The 21,195-nt window shown below is 51.5% G+C and overlaps 10 protein-coding genes across 10 annotated transcripts; 5 read left to right on the forward strand and 5 right to left on the reverse strand.

Moving 5' to 3' along the window:
- Nucleotides 1-188: 188 nt before the first annotated feature.
- Nucleotides 189-1,823, reverse strand: TRIVIDRAFT_30234 (uncharacterized protein; the record flags this gene model as incomplete). Its single annotated transcript, XM_014103278.1, has 1 exon — nt 189-1,823. One exon carries the CDS (start codon nt 1,821-1,823, stop codon nt 189-191), a length of 1,635 nt encoding a protein of 544 aa, XP_013958753.1.
- Nucleotides 1,824-4,733: 2,910 nt separating this feature from the next.
- On the forward strand, nt 4,734-6,328 carry TRIVIDRAFT_30856 (uncharacterized protein; the record flags this gene model as incomplete). Its single annotated transcript, XM_014103279.1, has 3 exons — nt 4,734-5,396; nt 5,455-6,116; nt 6,178-6,328. The coding sequence occupies 3 exons, from the start codon at nt 4,734-4,736 to the stop codon at nt 6,326-6,328; spliced, it is 1,476 nt and encodes a 491-aa protein (XP_013958754.1).
- Nucleotides 6,329-6,865: 537 nt separating this feature from the next.
- On the reverse strand, nt 6,866-9,203 carry TRIVIDRAFT_30039 (uncharacterized protein; the record flags this gene model as incomplete). Its single annotated transcript, XM_014103280.1, has 3 exons — nt 6,866-8,884; nt 8,914-9,022; nt 9,088-9,203. The coding sequence occupies 3 exons, from the start codon at nt 9,201-9,203 to the stop codon at nt 6,866-6,868; spliced, it is 2,244 nt and encodes a 747-aa protein (XP_013958755.1).
- Nucleotides 9,204-10,027: 824 nt separating this feature from the next.
- On the forward strand, nt 10,028-11,483 carry TRIVIDRAFT_61338 (uncharacterized protein; the record flags this gene model as incomplete). The annotated part of the gene is made up of 3 exons (XM_014103281.1): nt 10,028-10,145; nt 10,198-10,714; nt 11,117-11,483. 3 exons carry the CDS (start codon nt 10,028-10,030, stop codon nt 11,481-11,483), a joined length of 1,002 nt encoding a protein of 333 aa, XP_013958756.1.
- Nucleotides 11,484-11,702: 219 nt separating this feature from the next.
- Nucleotides 11,703-12,370, forward strand: TRIVIDRAFT_61339 (uncharacterized protein; the record flags this gene model as incomplete). The annotated part of the gene is made up of 4 exons (XM_014103282.1): nt 11,703-11,822; nt 11,947-12,049; nt 12,149-12,285; nt 12,353-12,370. The coding sequence occupies 4 exons, from the start codon at nt 11,703-11,705 to the stop codon at nt 12,368-12,370; spliced, it is 378 nt and encodes a 125-aa protein (XP_013958757.1).
- A 53-nt stretch (nt 12,371-12,423) lies between these two features.
- TRIVIDRAFT_84565 (uncharacterized protein) lies at nt 12,424-13,363 on the reverse strand (the record flags this gene model as incomplete). The annotated part of the gene is made up of 3 exons (XM_014103283.1): nt 12,424-12,712; nt 12,784-13,099; nt 13,268-13,363. 3 exons carry the CDS (start codon nt 13,268-13,270, stop codon nt 12,588-12,590), a joined length of 444 nt encoding a protein of 147 aa, XP_013958758.1.
- A 188-nt stretch (nt 13,364-13,551) lies between these two features.
- Nucleotides 13,552-14,717, forward strand: TRIVIDRAFT_110705 (uncharacterized protein; the record flags this gene model as incomplete). The annotated part of the gene is made up of 3 exons (XM_014103284.1): nt 13,552-13,578; nt 13,869-14,055; nt 14,289-14,717. 2 exons carry the CDS (start codon nt 13,923-13,925, stop codon nt 14,546-14,548), a joined length of 393 nt encoding a protein of 130 aa, XP_013958759.1.
- An 870-nt stretch (nt 14,718-15,587) lies between these two features.
- On the forward strand, nt 15,588-17,250 carry TRIVIDRAFT_30599 (glycosyltransferase family 90 protein; the record flags this gene model as incomplete). Its single annotated transcript, XM_014103285.1, has 2 exons — nt 15,588-17,125; nt 17,199-17,250. The coding sequence occupies 2 exons, from the start codon at nt 15,588-15,590 to the stop codon at nt 17,248-17,250; spliced, it is 1,590 nt and encodes a 529-aa protein (XP_013958760.1).
- Nucleotides 17,251-17,490: 240 nt separating this feature from the next.
- On the reverse strand, nt 17,491-19,254 carry TRIVIDRAFT_229909 (uncharacterized protein; the record flags this gene model as incomplete). The annotated part of the gene is made up of 2 exons (XM_014103286.1): nt 17,491-18,923; nt 18,984-19,254. 2 exons carry the CDS (start codon nt 19,252-19,254, stop codon nt 17,740-17,742), a joined length of 1,455 nt encoding a protein of 484 aa, XP_013958761.1.
- Nucleotides 19,255-20,026: 772 nt separating this feature from the next.
- TRIVIDRAFT_54481 (uncharacterized protein) lies at nt 20,027-20,820 on the reverse strand (the record flags this gene model as incomplete). The annotated part of the gene is made up of 4 exons (XM_014103287.1): nt 20,027-20,112; nt 20,168-20,467; nt 20,569-20,686; nt 20,752-20,820. The coding sequence occupies 4 exons, from the start codon at nt 20,818-20,820 to the stop codon at nt 20,027-20,029; spliced, it is 573 nt and encodes a 190-aa protein (XP_013958762.1).
- Nucleotides 20,821-21,195: the final 375 nt, after the last annotated feature.

The following is a 21,195-nucleotide window of genomic DNA, read 5'->3' on the forward strand; positions in this document are numbered from 1 at the left end:
GAAACAAATGGCCCGTGAGCCCCCTAAAGAAAGCAAGGAGAATGGCAATAACAGCAGTTGTATCTTGTAATTGCAGCAATAATGGCGATGAGACCCACACGCCCACAAAATGAACTATTGGGGAAGATGAAGAAAGATGTCGCTTGGAAATTGATGATGCTCTTGTAATGGTGAGATTATGCCCACGTCTATGTCTGAAGTTTCTGTTTCGTCCTTTTCCTCTTGCCGCCAACTTCCCTGCCCTCTTCCATCTCCAGCAACGCCTCCCGTTTCTTCTCGCCGACCACCTTTAGGGCGTCTCGAATCACCCTCGTCTCCAGGTTGACGCCCTCCTCTTCCCAGGCCTCCATCTGCCTGCCCACTCGCTCCTCGATGGCCAAGACTAATTCCACATCCCGTTGGCCCACAAGTGTCACGGCCTCACCTTTGCGGCCCGCACGGGCGGTACGTCCCACTCGATGGATATAGTCATCTGGGTCCCGAGGGATATCATAGTTGACTACCAAGCTAACTTCTTGGATATCGAGACCACGAGCCGCTACGTCTGTAGCCACCAAAATCCTGGCCGCTGAGGCCCGGAAGCGAGCCAAGTTATCTGTTCGCTGTCTTTGGGGAAGCTTGGAGTGCAAAGAGGTGACTCGGTGGTCTAGTAATCGCAGCAAGTGATGAAGGTACTCGGCCGTTGATGTGCGGTTGCAAAAGATGATGACCGTCTTGTTGATGTTGGCCTCAGTGAGCAAGAAAACGTGCAGATAGTGTTCTTTGTGAGTGATTGGGATCTGCACATGCTTCTGACTGAGAGTTGCCGGGATGGCAAGCATCTGTGTGTCCACCTCACAGACAAAGACGGGCAGCTTTCCAGGTCTCTGTGGGAGATCTTTGAGGGCTCGCACTTCCGGTGTGATGGTGGCTGTGAAAAGGAGCGTCTGTCTTTCGGAAGCAGGCGGCAACACTGACAAACACTCCTCGACATCTGGCAGCATACTGCCCGAGCCGGCGGCATGTAAAAGCCGATCTGCTTCGTCGAGAACCACATAACGCACTCTTCGTAGTCCACAGATGGTATCTTCTCCAGACGTTCTGATATGGTCCGCCAAACGGCCAGGAGTCGCAATGATAACATGTGGTCGTTGAGCTAGCGCAATGGCTTGGGATCGCATGTCGGCACCACCAGTCACAAGAATCATCTTGAGGCTCTGCGGAGACGAAATTGCCTTGAACTGCTCATAAATCTGAAGAGCAAGCTCGCGGGTTGGCGTGAGGACGACAGCAAAGATGGCGGTCGGGTCCTCTGCCCATTTCTGGAGAACGGGAACAGCAAAGGCCACAGTTTTTCCCGATCCCGTTCTGCTACCACCAATGCAGTCCCTTCCCTTTAATATTTCCGGTATGCAGCCCTTTTGAATACCGGTTGGTCGTCTAATAGCCATGTTTCCAAGCGACTGGACAAGCCACGGCCGCACATTGAGGGCGGAAAAGGTAGTATTGGGATCGGTCGGTGCAAGAATGGGATTCTGCGACTGTGGTTGCGAGGCTGCCGCGGGTTTGCTGACAGGCTTGACATCTTCTTTCTTTCCGACAATTCGTTTAACTCGAGAAGGAACGGCTATAGGAGCCACTGGTAGCAGTAGTTTTCTGCCACCATCTTCCTCGTCGTCGTCATCGCTCTCGTCGACTCCAACTTGAAGCTCGGGAGAAGTGCGACGCCGTTTCCGGGCAGCAGCACTGTCGAGGTAATCGGACTCATCGGACGACGCGCTCGCATTTGAGGAGAGTTCCGGATCCGAAGACCGGTCTCCACGCGAGACACCTTTGGCAGGCATGCTGGGGGCTTGGAGTCGTGCGATTTGTGGACGCACTCACAGCGTCTGATGCAAAAAAATTTGGCGATGTACTAACCGGTACCTAGAAAAAAAAAGTTGGAGTTTGGCCATTGGACGTGTGGGGCAGCGCGGCCGAGTGGGGTTGGACTCTCACCGCTTGCCTTGTTTGGTAGAAGCGCATCAGAGGTCATTTGCACAGTCCCATCCAGAGCCGCGTTCGATGTTCTATATGGAGAATAAAAGATATAGCAGTACTACTCTGTAGCCGTGGAAGCCTCTTGAATCTATTTTTAAGACACGCATGCATCTCTTTTTGCAGGCGAGGCCCGCTCGCTTCCCTTCCGCTGCGTGTCCACCTCTTTCGCGGGACTGCAGAGGGACGAACCAACCACAGGCTGGGCGCGTAGACGCGCGCTTGGGGAAACGCAAGGCTAAAGGCGCAACGCCGCCTATTGGCTCGACATCAGCCAGTCTGCAAGCTGCGCCGCACTTGAAACCGCAGTACTTGTGACCACAGCCCAATACGAGTTGCGCAGTGTTTTATTTTAGCAGCCCTCAAATCTTGTCTGCAGAGGCCCGGCATAGCGCGAACAAGTACGACGCGAGCTGCAGGCCTGGATATGGAGTACATGTCGGTCGTGTCCAAGGTTGACTGCGCTGGTGAAAGCTTGGCTGCAACACTGTTTGCCCGTCTAACTGGAATCGCCGTCCTGTGATGGTTTCTGGGCCGCGTCCCTGCATTTCCATTGGCCCGGCTCGGATGCAGTGTGTCAGACAACAATGCCTAGCATTGATGGGATTTTCTGGGCCCGGAACAGCAGCAAAGTCGAATGAATGAGGTGTGATGCCAGCCCACTCCTTCTACTGTAGTCTACTGTAGCTGCTGCAGGGTGGGCGGCCAATTCAGAAAGATGGTGGCCACTGGTCTTACATTCCACGTGTCGACACGCTCGGGACTTTTCCAGCAGGGCTGCTGCTCATATTTGACTGAATCCTTGTTGTATTGCCGCGGCTCAGCTACAAGCACAGTCAAGTCAGCGCCGGGCACACCAACGCTGCGTCTCCTGTGATGGCTTGAGATCAGCGGCCTTTTGCCGGAGGCATTCGCCATCAGTCTCACCACGGCTGACCTATGCTGCAGGCGGATGGACGGCTCAGGGGCGCAAAGAATTCCAAATGAACGATTCCCAGACACATGACATGGTGTTGTAGGGTAAGCTAACAAGAGATTTGATGCTTGGGATGAGCTTGATACTGCGCCGCGCCCAACGACCCTGGCTAGTGCTGCCGTCTCGCCTGGCCCATAAGGCCGGCGATGGGAACATTTTGATACATCGAAGCAATGTAACTTGCTGCCAGTAATACTTACTACTGTGCTCTGCTGCTTCGATACGCCGAACTGCAATTTTCCTTCCGCTGCCCCTGGACCATCGCTGTCGACGCTGATAGGCCTCGGCCGTGCCGTCCTTCCGCACCAAGCACGCGGTACCGGTACTTGGCTATCGGCGTCGATGATGACTGGTGCAGAGACGCATGATGCCAGTAGCACCCGTAATTGCTGCTGCTTGTTTGCCCTCGACGCTGCGGGTGCTGATTTGTCCGCCGTCTCTCCCAGCTCATCTCCACGTCCCGACGTCGTTTCACCACCACAGGTCTCAGAAGAGAGCCGCGGAAACCGGCTCACAAGCTGTGCTGCTCCACCCATCCCTCATCTCCACTGACACGTTAGCGCCGCCTGCTTTGCTGGGCACGAGAGCTCTTGGGGGCCTTTTGGGAGCCCTACAGTGCCTAGAGCTCTCCCCACAGCGCCCCCGTGGTGCTTCCTTGCAGCGCCTCCAAGTGTCACCCAACAGAACCTGATGCTCCAACGTTGTTTTTAGCGGGCATTGAGCCGTTCCATCAACTGCAGAGGTATGTACCCGCCCTGTCTAGAGGCTCTGCCGCTGGCTGGGCTACAGGGGCTGTCCGCCACTATGCGCCATGCACAATGCCACTGGACTGACTCCGCCGGCGCGCATATGCCGCTTCAGGTAGGTACATGTAGGTACTTGAGCTGCGACGCCCAAATCCCAGGAGCTGTAACCCACCTTGAATCCCTCTGCAACTCGTCCACGTACATGTAGCCCGACTTCTCCCCTACACAAGAAAAAAAATCTACTAGACCCCCGAGCTGGTCATAAGCTTCACCTCAGCCAACATTCAGCCATCTTCTGCATCCCTCGTTTGCCTCTGCAGTTTTCATTTGCCTTCTTCTTCTTCCTCTTTGTGCATCTGGCGGCGCTGCTTTTTGTCTTGCAACGACGCTTAAGCCGACTATCCCCTCTCGAGCGTCCCCTCACTCGCCTTCGACCCACGCTGGCACCAATAGACTGTGCATGCGAGCATTCGCCTCTTGCGATTTGAGATACTACTTGCCAACGCATAGCAAGTCGTCTGCCGATATTTGAATTTTTCCAGCATCAGCGTCACTCTATTTGAGCTCCTGTCCGCCCTCTCCCTGCCGTCCTTTTGCACTGCTTTTGTCCGGCCATTGTTGGGACGCTACGTCTTTGCTTCGTCTTTTTTTCTGCCGCGGCTGCTTGTACTCTGTACTTTGCTTGACTTCGAAGTGTTTTTTTGTGTACCGCTGCAACCTTCAGCCTTGCAAAGGTACCTGCATCTCACCACCATCAACAATTCGCTCGTTTGGACACATCGCGACAAACTGCCTTGACTGGCACTGCTCTCCATCATGGCTGACGCAGCCCCTTCACAATCCCAGGGCAGCGACCCCGCCGCCCAGCTCGTGAGTTTCATGTTCACTCTGGTCCCCTGGCCACGCACACTGACTGACCTGCTCCGCTACAGCATCCCGTCTCCTCCTCCGCCGCTCTCCCAACTCCTGCATCAACTCCGATGTCTGTGCCGATCATGAACTCTCCCGCACCGCTTCTGCGTCCTGCCATTCCAGGCAACCGGGGTCGTGCCGCTCCTAGATTGGGCCTGGCCATCCCTCCCTCACCGAACGTCAAGCCGGTGGGCAACCTGACTATCCAGCCGCCCGCCAGGCCCCCCCTACCGACTCTACATCTGGCAACTCCCATGGGGAGCCAGGTCACGCCATACGAACAACCTGCGAGGCAGCAGGGAATACAGCCCGGACAGTCTGCTGGCGGTGGCAGCGAGAGCAGTGCGGCGCATTCAAGGTCTGGGAGCTTTGGGCCTCTCGATGGCCGAGCAAGCAACCCCACGTCGGCTGGCTCTCAGTTTTCGGCCCTTTCATTTGCCTCCCAGTTTGGCATCCCTGTAACACGACCCCAAGGAACCCCGGATCCTGTATCTGCCGTCGGCTCCATGAGAAGCGAAGGAGGCGTTTCCATGGAGCGAGATGGGAGCCTGCAGGGCCTGGAGGGATTTGACCGACTCAGTATTGAGAAAGCAAGGAATGCAGATGTTGAGGATTTGGACGACGAAGGATGGAGAATCGCTAGCTTGGAAAAGCGAATCGTAGAGCTGGGCAATCTTGGTGAAGGTGCAGGAGGAGCGGTCACCAAGGCCATGCTTAAAGGCGGCAAGACTATCTTTGCCCTCAAGGTAAATGACTTTTTTAAGCATAACCACCATGGTGATGGCAATGCTAATACTAAATTAGGTCATCACTACAAACCCCGATCCTGATGTTAAGAAGCAAATCGTTCGAGAATTGGGCTTCAACAAGGAATGCGCCTCAGATCACATTTGTCGCTACTACGGAGCATTCGTTGACCCCTCTACGGCTACTATTTCCATTGCGATGGAGTTTTGTGAAGGAGGTTCATTAGACAGCATTTACAAAGAGGTTAAGAGGCTAGGAGGCCGTACTGGTGAAAAGGTACTGGGAAAGATTGCCGAAGGTGTTTTGGGCGGTCTTACCTATCTCCACACACGAAGGATTATCCACCGAGACATCAAGCCCTCCAACATCTTGCTTTGCCGTGATGGCTCAGTTAAGCTGTGCGATTTTGGAGTGTCTGGAGATTTCGGAACCAAAGGTGAAGCCAACACCTTCATTGGAACAAGCTACTACATGGCCCCAGAGCGTATTACCGGCCAGTCATACACCATCACCTCGGACGTCTGGTCTACAGGAGTCACACTGCTTGAAGTCGCCCAGCACAGGTTTCCCTTCCCTGCAGATGGAACCGAGATGCAACCTCGTGCGGGTTTGATTGATTTGCTCACGTACATTGTGCGACAACCCGTCCCGAAACTCAAGGACGAGCCCGACAACGACGTGTACTGGAGTGACAACTTTAAATACTTTATTGAGTGCTGGTATGTTTTTAACACCCCTTTGTTTCAATATTTGTCGCTAACCTTTGTCGTTTCTTTGTAGCTTGGAGAAGCAGCCTAACCGCAGAGCTAGCCCCTGGAAAATGCTAGAACACCCGTGGATGGTCGAGATGCGATCTAAGAGGGTAAATATGGTCAAATACCTCTCCTTTGTGTGGGGTTGGGATGAGAAGCAAGTCGGTGGTTCTCGATGAAGCTTCTGAACCTTAACAACTATTTGGAAATCGATATATCGCCACTCCTTACGGCTGGACCAGCTGGCTGGCTTCGTCGTACAGCACAGATTGCGAGGGCTTCATAAATACGAAACGAGTAATTAAGCATGTGAGATTATTGGATCACCATCGGGTTTTACTACACTCATGATGAGGAATATGGGCCGGCCGCGGTGGATTTTGCATGGGTCAGAAAGCGAACATGAAAGCACTTTCAGCAGGAAGAGGAAGAGAAGGAGAATAGTGACAAAGGGGTTGTTCATGCTACATTGTGGAGCTATCAAAGTGGCGCTTCTCAACATAAACTTGGATATCAAGCGCTTGCACATAGCGATTCTTCTGGTGTCGTTTTTATCATCTTCATTCTTGTCAAATATGGCGTTTATATACATGGGATTGTTTTAGTTATCCAAACTATAGCAGAAAGCAAAAAAAATATGAAATATGCCGAAAAGAGGTATCCCTTATAACCGCAGAGGACTGACATTTCGATGTACATGGAGATGCAATCTCCCATTAAGCCGCGTTAGTCTCCGGGGGATCTCCCATGAGTTCTCGCAGCGTGACGGTGGCGTAGGCACTTCTGCCGAGCTGGAACTTGATGACTGCGGCGATTTTGAGCGGCTGGTCTACTTCCATGGCTTCTTCGGCGGCTGTCGCCTCTGGAGCTTCTTCAGTCTTTTCAGCGCCGGTTGCAGCATCGTTGGCAGCATCCTCGCTCTGAGTGGCCCCCTGGACTTCTTCTCCTTCCACCTTGGCCACTTTGCTCGGTCTCGCGTCATCGCCTTCGTCACGAGAGCGTTTGTTGCCGCCGCCAGTTTTGCGAGCGGATCTGATGAGGTCCAGGTCGGTAGGATGCATCTGCTCCTCGTCGCTCATATACGTCTTAAACTCGACGGAGGGCTTGGCAAGGAACCGATTCATGAGCTTGCGGTACCGTCCAGGCAAGCTGAACTCACGGCGCATGCGGCGCATCTTGTGCGGGTCCAGCGCGCCGTTCTCCTCACGGCCCATGAATTCCGTGTAGAATTCGCCAATCTCGTTGTCCGGGTAGATGACATCGTAGCCCGGCGTGGGGAGCACAATGTCGTGCACCGTGTACTTCCCGCTGGATGCCTCTTCCTCGGTCAAGGGTCTGGCGCGCAAGGGAACGTCGTCGTCGTCCTCGACTGGGTTGATGATGTCGTCGCCGTCCTGGTCCTGGCCGCTGACCTGGGGGGTGGCCTCGGTTTCAATGATGACAAGATCTCCCTTGATGACCTTTTCGCCGTAGAGCTCCCATCGCCTGCTCGCAGCGTGGTTCCACACGTGGGATTGGCATGCGTGGAGGTACATTGATCGTAATCCTCTGGTGATGTGGATGAGGGCACCGACAAAGTCTCTTCTGGACTGCTTGCCTTGCCTGTTTAGATGTCGCAGGACGCATACTTCGGCCGAGAACCTTCTGGGCATAATCTCGATTGCCTTTTCGACGTCTTTTTCAGTCTTGAACAGCATGCAGGCAAGGTGGCGACTATATTCATCCCTCTTGGCCGGCTCGTCGGGGATTCCCTCTGTTTCTGCCTTTTGAGCAATCTCTTCGTCATAGGCAAGAATGGCGTTGATGGCACCCTCGTAGTTCTCTCCCAAGATCAGCTTTCCAACTTCATGAGTTCCGATTTGGTGGGTGCCAAATCTCTGATGGCCAAAGTAATTAATCCATCCATGCTCTGTCATGTGGTCCAATGCAGACTGAACATTTGCACGCATCAAATCGACCTGTTCGGAAACAGGGCTGGCGCTGGCCTCACCGACAATCTGGCAGTTTTTGATGGTAATGGCAAACTCGTTACCCAGTAACTCTCCCAGATGGATAGGCTCCGACTTGTACTCGTAGTCGCCTGTTGTTATGCCCCAGAGCTTTCCATTGATACCTGCGAGGCTTCTATCCCGCGTGTATCGAACGGAGCAGCGCTGGACTGTAGAAGCTCGTCGGTCCTTGGTGCCCGCATAATTGATTACCTGAGGCTTCACCTTGAGGATACGAGCAATCTGGTTGACAGCGTCCATGGTGTCGCGATTATCTTTGAAGAGTGAAAAGTGAAGATACTCGCCAATCGGCTGGTCATCTTGCTTGTTCCGGTTGCGATTGCGCCCACCTCGGCCTCGTTTGCCTCTCCGCGTGGGTGCCGAAAAGCTTGCAATAATGGCGCCAGCATCGTCCGTGCTGGTTTCTATCCTGGAGTTGAAGATTCGTCGGATTTCCTGGTGAATTTCACCGCGTTTGAACTTGTCCTCGACCGGCTCGGAGACAACTGGCTTCTTCTTTTCTGAAGCCTCTACCTGGCTGTCGCGGAACAGATTGACGAGCTCTTGCGCAAACTTTTCACCAGCTAGGTTGCTGAGAGCCGTGACATCTTCTGCGGGGACTTCTATAATCTCCTTCTCTTGAGGTGTATCATTGGCATCGGCGGCATCGACATTATCAGCCTTGTCGGAAGCCTCTTGCTGCTCCTTGGGTGTATCGGCCTCTTGCGCTGGAACAGCATCTGTTTTCTGCGTAATCGGTCAGCTCCATCTATAACCATCTTGTGGAGTCCACTTACCTGTCTATCTTGACCGTTCAGCCCAATCTTGTGTAGATGCACAACAACTCCGTCTTTTCCAATCTCATTGACTTGAAAATCCGAGAATCTATGGGGCCATTAGCAAACTCATCGATCCTCTTCTCATCTTGGGGACCTTGAAGAAGCGCGTACCTCACGCGCAAGTCGCCCACCCATGGGAATCGCAGTGGTGTGGCGCGCTGCGTAATTCCTATTGATTTGGCGTGGGACGCACTCTGGCGAACATTGTAATGCGCCTGCTCACTCATGATAACGTTGATGCAACAACAGAAGTATGAATCAATTGAGTCGAGCCTCACTATGTGAAATTCTCACCAAACATTCCCAGATTATTTGAGTCTTGTGGGGCGCATTTTGCCGGCAATAATGGCGATTTTAAGTGAATGTAGTAGGCGGTGAAAATTATAGCGCCTACTATTCTCGATGCGAAGCCAAAGAGGTAGGCGGTATAGAGCATCTTGGATGGTATTGCAATTGAAACATGAGAGGATCTAGAATGAATTCTCCATTACGGAGTACTTAGGTAGTGATTTGGGGCGGATGATATTAATTTCTTGTTAAAGATGAGAAATCAGTTGCTTGAGACGAGTCCGGCCATGAGGAGAAATACTTATGCAGAGCACCTTCTTATATACAGCTATCACGGGAAGAACGACTATCAGCAGCAATTCCTTCCCATCAATGTCTACATAGGTACCTCAAGTGTCTACCGTTGAATTTATCTTTAAGACTTGATCGATCCCACTTGGAGGGTAATCAACACGCTTATGACTTTAGAACTTATCTCACCCTGATCATCATGTTATTCCTACGATAATTCCTCTTTCATTTCTCTTACCCTGTCATTCATTCTGGTGCTCATAAGAATCATATTTCAAGATACACACAAATATTGCTTATCCTTTTTTTTGTTCTTGTTTGTTTGTTTGTGGCTACACCTCCAAACGTGACATGAAAAACACTGCCTGTTAGGCGCTCGTGTCAACATTTCATCTCTGTTGTGACGCTTTGTGTGAAGCAAAAGGCGAGAACCTAAAGCACGGTTCATCAACGCAGAGGAGCATTCAGCAAGATGCCTCGGCGTTTAAGATGGATCATTCCGGCTGTACGATTTGCTACCGACTCGCGGCCATCTAACAAAACTTCGGATTCAGACTCAGACTTGGAGGAGAAACGTCTTGGGCAACCCGGTATGTTTTCATTTGGGGCGCTTGTACATTTTTCTTCGCTTATCTCTACTAGATCTCTATAGTGCACTGTTATCAATCGGCTTGCTTGACTCGAGGAACAAGCGGTTGGACGACGCGAAGCTGTTAGAGCTATCAGATGACATCCGGTCTCATCTTGTTCAAGATGCTTCGCTAGGTCCCAGAGCTGGTGTTGTCAAGAGAGCGCTTCGCGAGTTAGTAAGAGATGAGAGTAGCGCCATACCGGCCATTGGCTTTGCGACAATTCAAAATGCTCGGCTGGATAAACTGCTCTCCGATATATTGACGCTAGGTCATCAGCAAGCGTCGTCCCATCTCCGACCTCGCATCGATACAGACATGGCCGAGAGATTACAGAGGTTGTGGATGGCTAGATTTCGCGAGAAGTATTTCAACCTTGATCAGACTCGGCATCAAAACTTATCCAACACTGGTACTCTGAAGGACGTCGTTTTCAACAACATAACCTCAGATGGCTGGGAGCTATGGCAGGCAAAGGAGTGTAGGACGCTGTCTGAGCTTGAGTGGAATCTCCAGTTCAAACCAGGGCAGTAAGCTTAACGAGACAGAGAATCTTCAACAATCCAATATTCTAATATTTACCAGTTAGTGGCTGAACCTGGCATGTGCACACCGAGATGGCATTGTAGGAAGTATCATCGAGACTCCAACAAAAGGGAGATACGGGGCTGCGGCACTTCCACTATTGACAGGTCGAGAAGAAGTGCTGCCTTCCGGAACTGTTCGATACATGCGGGAGGCAAAGCTCTCAGAAACACACATATCATTGATATCCTGTGTTGGGACCCAAATACGGATCTTGCGAGGTCACCGTCTCAGAAGCCCGCTCTCTCCAAAAGCGGGCATACGATACGATGGACTGTAATTTTTTTGCCCTTGTTTATAATTTAGAACAGAGTCAATTTCGTTGCTATTGCTGACTCATTTTGCAGGTACGTCATTCGGCGATACAGCCAGAAACAGAATCTACAGACTCGCCTTCATCGAACCATTGTCACACTGGAGAGAATCTCAGGCCAGCCGAATATCGTAGACCTTGCCAAAGTGCCTCGGCCTTCACAAATGGACGATTGGGTGCTCTTTGAGAAACTGGAAGGCGAAATGATTCGGCAACACCGTGGCGAGCAAAGCTTCTTGGACTGGAAATTGATGAAGGCGCAGGAAAGGATGGAGCAGCGGCAATGGAGACGCGCTCTCGAGGTTGGAGCTGCTTTGACGACGGCACGGCATGCAAGATACAGCTACGGAATGCGTGATTTGGTGCTCAAGGAGGATATCCAGGAGCCCCTAAATCATTAGAAAATGCTGCCTCTCACCTGACTGAGATATGAGATGTAGTACCGATGCAGCATCACATTTTCACTTTTTTAAATTGGATGAGGTTGTGGTGAACAAGTACTAATAAAGCCGGGTCCGATGATACTCTACATTTTGGAGGGGCTTTCTCGGCGGGGCTCTCAAGTTGGCAAACTTCACTCATACAACCATTGGCCGATTCACTTACACAAAACCTGAAAGATGGGTAAGAACGACAAAAAATCGGGAGATAAAGGCGGCGCCAAGGGAAAAGGTGCTGAGGGCAAAGAAGGCGGAGGCAAGGCAAAGGGGGCGATGTCTATCAACGTTCGTCATATTCTGGTAGGTGCTTGGATCATTTGCGAATGAAGAACGGCTCTGTCTTGTCCATTCCTCCTCCATCTCCAATGAGCATCTATCTCCACATTGAAAAAAAATGATACGATGAGATGCTGATGATAAAAAGTGCGAAAAACATGCCAAGAAGGAAGAAGCTCTTCTGAAGCTGAGTGAGGGTGTCAAATTTGACGAGGTGGCACGGGCCTATTCAGAAGACAAGGCACGACAAGGTATTCGGAATCGCCTTTTCCTTTGCATTCCCTGGCATTTTATCGACCAGCATTATTCTAGATATGGTTTACTGACAATTACTTTTCCACTCCTGGCAGGAGGTTCTCTAGGCTGGAAGACGAAGGGGAGTCTGGATCCTACGTTTGAAGAAGTTGCCTTTTCTTTGGAACCAAGCACTACGAGCAGTCCTAAGATTGGAGAGGCCAAGACGCCGTTTGGCTATCACATCATAATGGTGAGTTTGGAACGCTTATCTCCATTGCTGGGCATTTCCGGACCTTGGTTTATAACGGATTTTATAGGTCGAAGGGCGGAAATAAAAAATGGGCAACCGCAGGTTTGTCACAGATTAATGCACAAAAGAGCCAGCAATATCAGATGATTCTTTAAATTCCTTTTTTATTTTTCCCGTCATGCAAGATGGCCATGATATAAGGCCTAGAGTACAACCCTAAAGAAAGTCGTTTTTTTCACGCGTCCTGAAAAGAAACCAAGACCGCACCTCTATACCCCTTTAAATCAACGCCGTCCATGCCCTTACTGGGAAGTCTGGAAGTAGTTCAGGATGATGGAACGCTCCTGAGACTCCTCACCCCAGTCCTTAACGACGACGCAAGAGCAGTTGACGACCTTGCGGGCGTTACCCTCACGGTCCAGAACGCCTACAGAAAAAAAATGTAAGTAAATCTCTTCTCTTCTCTTCTTTTTCAGATTCCGTTGGAATATCACATACAGAGACCGGCCCACTCGCCGAGCTGCTTGCCATCGGGAACCTTGATGAGAGGAATCTTGTGCTCATTGCAGAGAGCAATGACCAGCTTCTTGTAGGCCTCCTCCTCGCAGTTCTCGTTCAGGACGCACATGTGAGCCTGGCGACGGTCCAGAGCCTTGGAGGCTTCTCGGAGACCGCGGGCGAGACCGTCGTGCATGAGAGCGAGCTTGAGAACACCCTTGAGGGCGTCCAGAACGGACATCTGGCCCTTGGGGGCATCTCCGGAAACTTCAACCTCCTCGGCGACCTCGGGGGCGTTGTTCTCTTCTACGTCCGACTTTTGAAAAATTCCCTGGTTAGCGCTGCGTTCCCAATCGTCAAGGGGGGGTATTTTCGCAATCGACAAGCACCGGCGAGGGGCTCATTTTTTCGTGCATTCGCATGGCGGAAAAAAAGAGCGTCGTTCCGACATTGGCGATTCGAAAATTTTGGGTGAGGAACTCACCATCTTGATTTGTTGTTCTCGTCGGGCGATCCTCGAAGATTAATTGATGTGTAAAGAATTAGTGACGGGGGTTTTTGCGTCGTGCGCGACAAGTCGTAGTAGGAGATTGAGAATAACGGGGATTTGCCGAAATCAAGGTAACCGAGTGTGCCAAGAGTGCGTACCCTTAGGGCATTTTGACGCGCACGGACCACCAGGGCACACAACGCACCACGCGAGGCTGGACCCATACCAGCGCCCAATTTTTTTTTCCCATCTCGGCCTTCCAGCTCCACGACCTCACTTCCGCTCTTCAGTCAAACTCCAAAGAGGTATGTATGGCCTTGGTCACCGCTGACGGCGATTCGGACCTGGCAGGATGACGCCTTTTATCGTGGCTGGGGACAGCAATCGTAAACGCCGGCCCCGATGAGCGACAATGGACGCGCGATGATGGCATCATGGTGGTTCTATTTGGCACGCAACGGCTTTGGCTGGCGTTTCTCGATACGCTGCTTCCCCTTCGGCAATGAGCGGGCTGAACCCTCGTCGACGGATCGCTGAGGGCACTCTCCACGCTTATGGGCCACTCCGAGTCTAACATGTGTTTCCCCTGTGGTAGATACCTCATTTCCAAACTCGACTTGAGAATCTCCTTTTCATCAATACCGCCAAAATGGTCCGCACTTCCGTTCTCCACGACGCCCTCAACTCCATCAACAATGCCGAGAAGGCCGGCAAGCGTCAGGTCCTGATCCGACCTAGCTCCAAGGTCATTGTCAAGTTCCTCCAGGTCATGCAGCGCCACGGTACGTTTGGACGATTGATATTTTGTTTTCCAATTGATTTTGCACGACACCATCTCCCTTGCCTGCCTTCGGCATGATAACTAGGGCTACGATCGATACTGCACCACGGTCCAGCCCCTATAAGTTGCCGATATATTATCCTGCGGTGGATTTTCTTCAGATTTCTATGCCTATTTTCTTCACGTTATTAATCGCCTGAGGTCTTCCGCAACAATGCTAATTCATCTTTGCAGGCTACATTGGCGAGTTCGAGGAGGTCGATGACCACCGCTCCGGCAAGATTGTCGTCCAGCTGAACGGCCGTCTCAACAAGACTGGTGTCATCTCCCCCCGCTACAACGTCCGCCTGGCCGATCTCGAGAAGTGGGTCGTCAAGCTGCTGCCTGCCCGTCAGTTCGGCTATGTCATCCTCACCACCTCTGCTGGTATCATGGACCACGAGGAGGCCCGACGAAAGCACGTTGCCGGCAAGATCATCGGCTTCTTCTACTAAAAAATCGGCGAAGAGAGAAATGAAAAAACTGAATTTGCGGCATTCTCGGCGTTCCAATGGTGGTCGCGGTGACAGTGATCAGCATCCTCTGATTTATACTGGGATAGTCACCTTTTAGCTTAGCGTACACTGGCAATAAATCACAAATGAGAAAGCCCAATTCTACTTGACCAGTTTGTTCGTGATATTGGCTCTTTGTGTTATACTGATTTGCTCTCTGTTTGATAGCTTACATAAGCAACTGTGCACGAATCTCACTTGAGTAGATTCACGTACCCAAGCACGAAGAATAGCCAAACTCTTTGTATAGCGGCTATACTCGTTGCTTTGGTACATCCACCCTTTTTATGAGATCAATGGAGAGTCGTCTTAATCTCTCGACTCTGGAAATCATCTCCAGCCAGTCATATGGCGGCATCTCCATACTTATGTAATAGGTCAGCAAAGCTCCCCACTAACAAAGCTGGGCATGTGCCGGAACTTGGTTGCCATCATCGCCTCTGCAAAGTAAACAAACCTTGTTTTGATTAGCCCAAAGGCATTTCTTGTCTTGTTCTGCCATGATTTTACCGTTTTTGGATCGTTGAATCGCCCAATTTCGTCTATATGCGCTATTGCAAGAGGTTGGCAATTTGAGTGCTCTTTTCTTCGCTCTGTCTTTTCCCGGGGTGGTGATGCAATTGTCTCATTTGAGCTGAGCAGCTGGGTTCCAATGCCAGATTTCAACATGCGGCGGCGTTCGTATTTTCTGGCCATGGCCGTTTTGCTGTCATGTTTCTGCGCGTATTCTATTCTTGAGATTTCCACCGACGGCTTCAATACTGAGGCTTATGCCCCTGCACAACCTCAGAAGCAGCAAAAGCAGCAGCATCAACAGCCGATACAAGCACGCCCCTCACCATCATCAACAACAACAAAATCAACAAAATCAAGCCCCACCTCTCAAGGCCCAGTAACATGGGAGGAATTGCCCGTTGTAACAGGCGGGCCACAGCCAAAGAAGGCGCCCGATGCGGCATCACATCCGATCATCCATCTCATGAAAGATGCGCAGCACGAGTTTGCAGAGGTCAAGAAACGACAGTCCAAGTCTCTTGGTGAGGCCGTCAAAGAGTATCGCAGGCGATACGGCATGCCGCCCCCTCCGCACTTTGACAAATGGTATAAATTTGCCGTGAGCAACAAAGTACATCTGATTGATGAATTTGACATGATTTATGACATGATGACTCCCTTCTGGGGACTGCAGCCACAGACAATCCGCGCAAGGGTGGCGGAGGCGCTTGGATATGATAATGGGCTGCTTGGAGTTGCCATACGGGATCACGGAATTGCACACATGGAGCACGGATATGAGTGGCAGAGGAACGCGACAAAGGGCATGATGGAAAAATTCATACAGTATCTGCCAGACATGGACTTGGCTTTCAACATTCACGACGAGCCTCGTGTCGTGGTTCCGCACGACGATCTGATTCGGCTTGTGAACAAGGCCAAGGACGAGAACATGGCCTCGTTGAATGGGAAGAACAAGCTCGTCAATGAATTCTCAACAAAACCATCCGATCTTAGTGACGGTAAAACATTCAAGGAGACAAAGCTCTCGAGATTCAGCACGATTCAATACCAGTCCACCTGGGCAGACTCCCGCATGTCCTGTCCTCCCGACAGCCAGGCAAGGATCCTTGAGGACGAGCGTGCCGACGACTTGAGCAGATACGGCATCAGCGATCTTGCTTTTGTGTACAACACAACCGCCATGTCCGACATCTGCCTTACGCCGTCCCTCAGTTCTACATATGGCTTTTTCGATCGTCCAAATTCGTTCAAAATCACCCATGATCTGCTGCCCATCTTCTCGCAGTCCAAGATCTCATCCTATGGCGATATTATCTACCCATCTCCGTGGTACTGGTACAAGAAAGTGGCCTACAACGAAACCAACGACATGCCGTGGGAAGACAAGGAGAACAAGCTCTATTGGCGAGGCTCCACCACTGGAGGGTACAGCCGCAACGGTGGCTGGAGAAGGCACCATCGCCAGCACTTTGTCCAGAAGATCAATTCCAAAGAGCAAGCCAAGGTTATGACCAACAGCGGCACTGCCGAAAGCCCCAAGTGGACGCCCAGGGAGGTACCGCGTGGAGACTACCAGAAGCTCATCGACGTGCACTTCTCCCATGTCGGCCAATGCGATCCCGGCGACTGTGAGGCGCAAAAGGAGTTCTTCGACGTGGTCGATCCCGTCGACCAGCAGGACGCTTGGGGATACAAGTACCTGGTCGACATTGACGGGAATGCCTTCTCCGGCCGGTTCTACGCCTTTTTGCAGAGCCAGAGCTTGACGTTTAAACTCGCCCTGTTCCGTGAGTGGCACAACGAATGGCTTAAGCCGTGGGTGCACTACGTGCCGCTGAGCCTACAGGGAGATGACTGGCTCGAGGCGGTGCGCTTCATCGACGAAGACACCAAGGGGTCTGCTGAAGGGCAGAAAATCGCAATGGAGAGCCGTGAGTGGGCGAACAAGGCTATTAGGAAAGAAGACATGGAGGTGTGGTTTTTTAGATTGCTGTTGGAGTGAGTTTCCCTGTGCCCGCTTCTCTCTTCTTTTACCGTCTTGTAATCGATGATGTGCTAATGAAACTTGTAGGTACGGTAGGGTGATTGACGACAATAGAGAAAATCTTGGATTCGAGATATGACAGAGCGGCATGATGGGGAAATAAAGCAAGCATGACTGGGCGTTTATATGAAATGATACCATTGTTTACTACTACTACAACGTATTTATTGCACCACGAATTGGGGAAATCACGACGTAATTGTATACTCACTCGCTGGTATATACAGCAATAGAATACTATGAAATCTCCCACTTGTTTATTTACTGGGCTTTCTTTCCTAGTTTCTCATTTATCAGTTCAACACATCGATAATGGAATGAGGCAACGCATTTTCATTACTGTCCATCTATATACCCGATGAAAAAAACCCATGTGGTGCAAACCCAACTACTCCCCAGCCACCAATCCTCCATGTCATTTTCCTTCTTTCTGTTGCTCTCCGGATTAACGAAACTCGTCGCTTTTGAAGACTCAGATTTCTCAAACGATCAAAAGATTAAGAAAAAAGCAAACTCCCATTTGGTAAAGACGGGCAATACAACCAAACCCACTCCCCCATCAGCAAGCTTAATCTTCATCTTCGTCCTCATCACCTTCAGCATCATGGTCCGCAGAAGGAGACCGGTCTTGTCCCCCAGAGGCACCGTTACGCTCAGCTTCTTCGCCATCGGCATCGACATCGGCTTCCTCAATGGACTGTTCAACGTGCTGGTGCTCATCGGCACCCTCATCCTGCTCCCACCCAAGAGGATGTCGTGAGTACATCTTCATGGCGCTCCTCATTTCCTCGGTGGGATCATCAACAGTAAGATCCAGCTGGTCGACCACTTGCGCCTCGTCATCCTCAGCAAGGCCGTAATTTGTGCGTGCAATGTTCTTGGTTCGCTGGGGCCGGATGGTAGACTTTTGCATGATGGGGTAGTAGTACATGGCCTTTTGCCTAGGGAAGGTGTCGTCGTCATTGAAGGCGAGAATGATTTCATCCTCGTATTTGGTTGGATGATCGAGCTCCGTCTCCTGAGCAGTCTCGTACGCCCTGATCCTGTTGAACTGAAAGTAGCCACCTGTGTCGGCCTTATGGGTATACAGGTCTTCATCATCATTGCTGGGGTCATCGATGTCAAACTTGCGACGGAAGCGGTCGGCATCAGCACGAGTCTGGCCGAGATAGAAGTCGTAGTTCATCAGGTTGGCCGGCTTGGGGTTGTTGGCGGGATCCTGCGCGTAGGCTTCCATGGCTGCTTCCAGTGCCGCTTCCTCGGCCGGCGTGCGGTCTATCGGCCTGAACAAGCCGCTGCGGAGACGATTATCATACTCGTTGGAGCTTGAGACGGGATTCGTGAGAAACTTGATGGTGACATAAGCACCCGAGTCGGGGAACGCGTCCAGGTCGGGCAGCAGAGGCGCCGCATCGACGAGCTTGAGGTGCTTCTTGGAAGGATGCTTGATGCGCTTGGGATCCTTGAGATCCTGCTCCGCAAGCTCGAAGCCCTTGTCGATCTTGCGTTTGATGACTTGTGGTGAGTCGGCGGCTGCTTCTGGGCGTTTGACTGGCCGTCGGTTCTTAGCCAACAGGGCTCTGGGATGGTTTGCTTCGAAGCGCTTCGGCACCAGGGACGAGATGTATTCTGTTCGACGGAGGAAGGAGACGTTTGCTTCGGCAACCTTGGGCTTGCCTAGGGCTGCAATAGGTCTAAGGAGGGCCCGGTCGTGAGGGTGGATGGCTAATGGCTGTGATGATGCTTGGATTGCTGCAGGCACGTCCCAGGTCAGGTTGATTCAGTCTTGAATAATCAACAAAACACACTCACATCGTTCATCTCCATCAAACACGCCTGGCATGCCCACTAGATCAAGCGGCATGCCCAGCTCTGCGTCGGCCTCGATGTTCAGCGGCTGCTCTCGCGCCAGGCGTGATGCAAACCCAGGCGTCGTGTATTGGCCGCTCGCGAGGCCGGTGTTGGGGATATCGAGCAGCTTGGGAGGATTCGGCGGCGGAGGCAGAGCATTGGAGAAGCGGATTCGCGCAATGAAGTCCTGGTGAATCATGCGCTCGCCTGAGCGAGCTCCCGAGGACGACATCTTGGCCTTGTCCCTTTTCCCCTACTCACTTCTGGCTGGTCGAATCAATGAAGCAGATGCTGCTAATGAGGCTGTAAATGAATGAATCGCTCGAGAGGCTCTAGCGTCTAAGCCCTCAATTGCTGGTCTGAAGGGCGATTGAAGGACGTGGCCGAGTGTCGGTAATGATGGAGGGAAAAAAAGAGTCGCGCACCGCACCTGAGAGGCGAGGCTGTCAAATCTGAGGTAGCCTCTGCGGCTCCCCACTACGCGACTTTTGCAGCAGAGAGGCCAAACGGCAGCAGTTTTCGAACCACCAAAGCAAGGAACAAAATATGCATAAAACGAAATGCAAAATAATCAAAATAAAAAAAATAAAGCAAATACAAATACAAATAGCTCATCAGCTCTCCATCTCTTAGGCGTACAAAGCTATTTCATTAAATTAAGTATAGGTAGCTAGCTCTCTGTGAGAGTTCGTCTCCAAGACCTGGTTCCCATGCGGTTTCGTATCAGTCATCCGTAGTCTAACCCATCCGTCTACGCCTTTTAAGGATTCAGTGGCAGGCCCTCGTTTGCTTTTTTAAATAAGAGAAAATTCTCCTTCAAAGACCCGTCATTCGCCGCACATGTATCTTGTACATCCGCCCGCGCAGGCGCGTTGACACATGTAGGCAGCTGCAATCTGTTACACGCGGCTCAAGCCAACCCATTGAAAAAAACTCCACCCCTAGTGTTCATTTTGAATCCCGGGATAGAGACTTCGTCTCCACGCGGTTATTGGCCAGTCTGCTTACGATCGGTCCTTGGCGTAGGACTTCTTGCCGATGGTAAAGGGCACGTAGCGATACTTGATCATGTGCTGGATCTGTCGGCGCACTGCAAAGAGTTGGTTAGCAGGGTGATTTCCTACACGGGTGTGAGGGCTTCATACTGGTGAGGACAAATAGTATCAACCAATACATGACCAAGACGGGCCAGAACACAGGAACGTCAAAGATGGCGAACCAGGTGCAGACAAATGAGATGCCAATGGCTCTCGTGGCCCAGTACCAGAACTTGAATTCGGGAAGGCGTCTGATGAAGGGCTTGAATTCTTCGTCCTGCTTGGTTGGGAGGGTGCCAACAGAGCCGTCTTCCATTTCGCTATCCAGGACATCGCTCGAAGGGTCGAACTTGGGCTGCAGGAAGGCCAGGAAAAGGTTCAAGAGGTAGATTCCCAGGGCGTATGCGACTGAGTGGCGAAAAAACAGCGTTAGTGTCTATTGCTTCATTTCTTCTTCTTCGTTTTTCTGCTTTGTAGAGAACTCAAGCGGGCTGAAACCAGAGACTTACCAATGTACCATCCTTGCGCCATGAAAATGCGCAGGAAGAAAAGAAGCAACGCCACGCCGGTACCGATCCATCGGTACATGACATACGGCGTTGACTGATCCAGAATCGCTTGATATTGCTGGCCATAGTTAGCACATCAGCGGCTCCAGGAAGACGATGCAAAGCCAAAGTCGCGAAGCCTACTCTCTGGATCTTGGTGGTGTGGGCTGTAACAGCCGCGAAAGGGGTCTGTTCGGGCTCCGGCGCATCCATATTGAAGGCTGTAACACAATTGAAACGGGGCTCTGGCCAAGCGGGAATAGAACTGAGATGAAAGGCGAAGACAGCGAGTTGCCGCACCGAGAATCGCAGGCCCAACGGCGAAATGGAGGCAGAATGAGGTTGTGGAAAGCAAGAGTCGATTTATCGCGAAACAAGATGATCTGGCGTGGGGCTGGCCAGCATGTGCTTTGCGTATGCCTTTGATTGAAATTCAGCCACGTAAGGCTTGACCCCTGGCGGCTAGGCGGAGGGAGCCGGTGTTTTGCCGGTGCCTGCAGACGCTAGCGTGGAGGAATATGGAGTTACTCCGACGGCTGGCGGGAAATGGGGGGATGAGATAGGTACCTTGCTATCTTGAGACGGAAA

This window comes from Trichoderma virens (assembly GCF_000170995.1).
Source record: "Trichoderma virens Gv29-8 chromosome Unknown TRIVIscaffold_4, whole genome shotgun sequence".
In the NCBI taxonomy this organism is placed as follows: domain Eukaryota; kingdom Fungi; phylum Ascomycota; class Sordariomycetes; order Hypocreales; family Hypocreaceae; genus Trichoderma; species Trichoderma virens.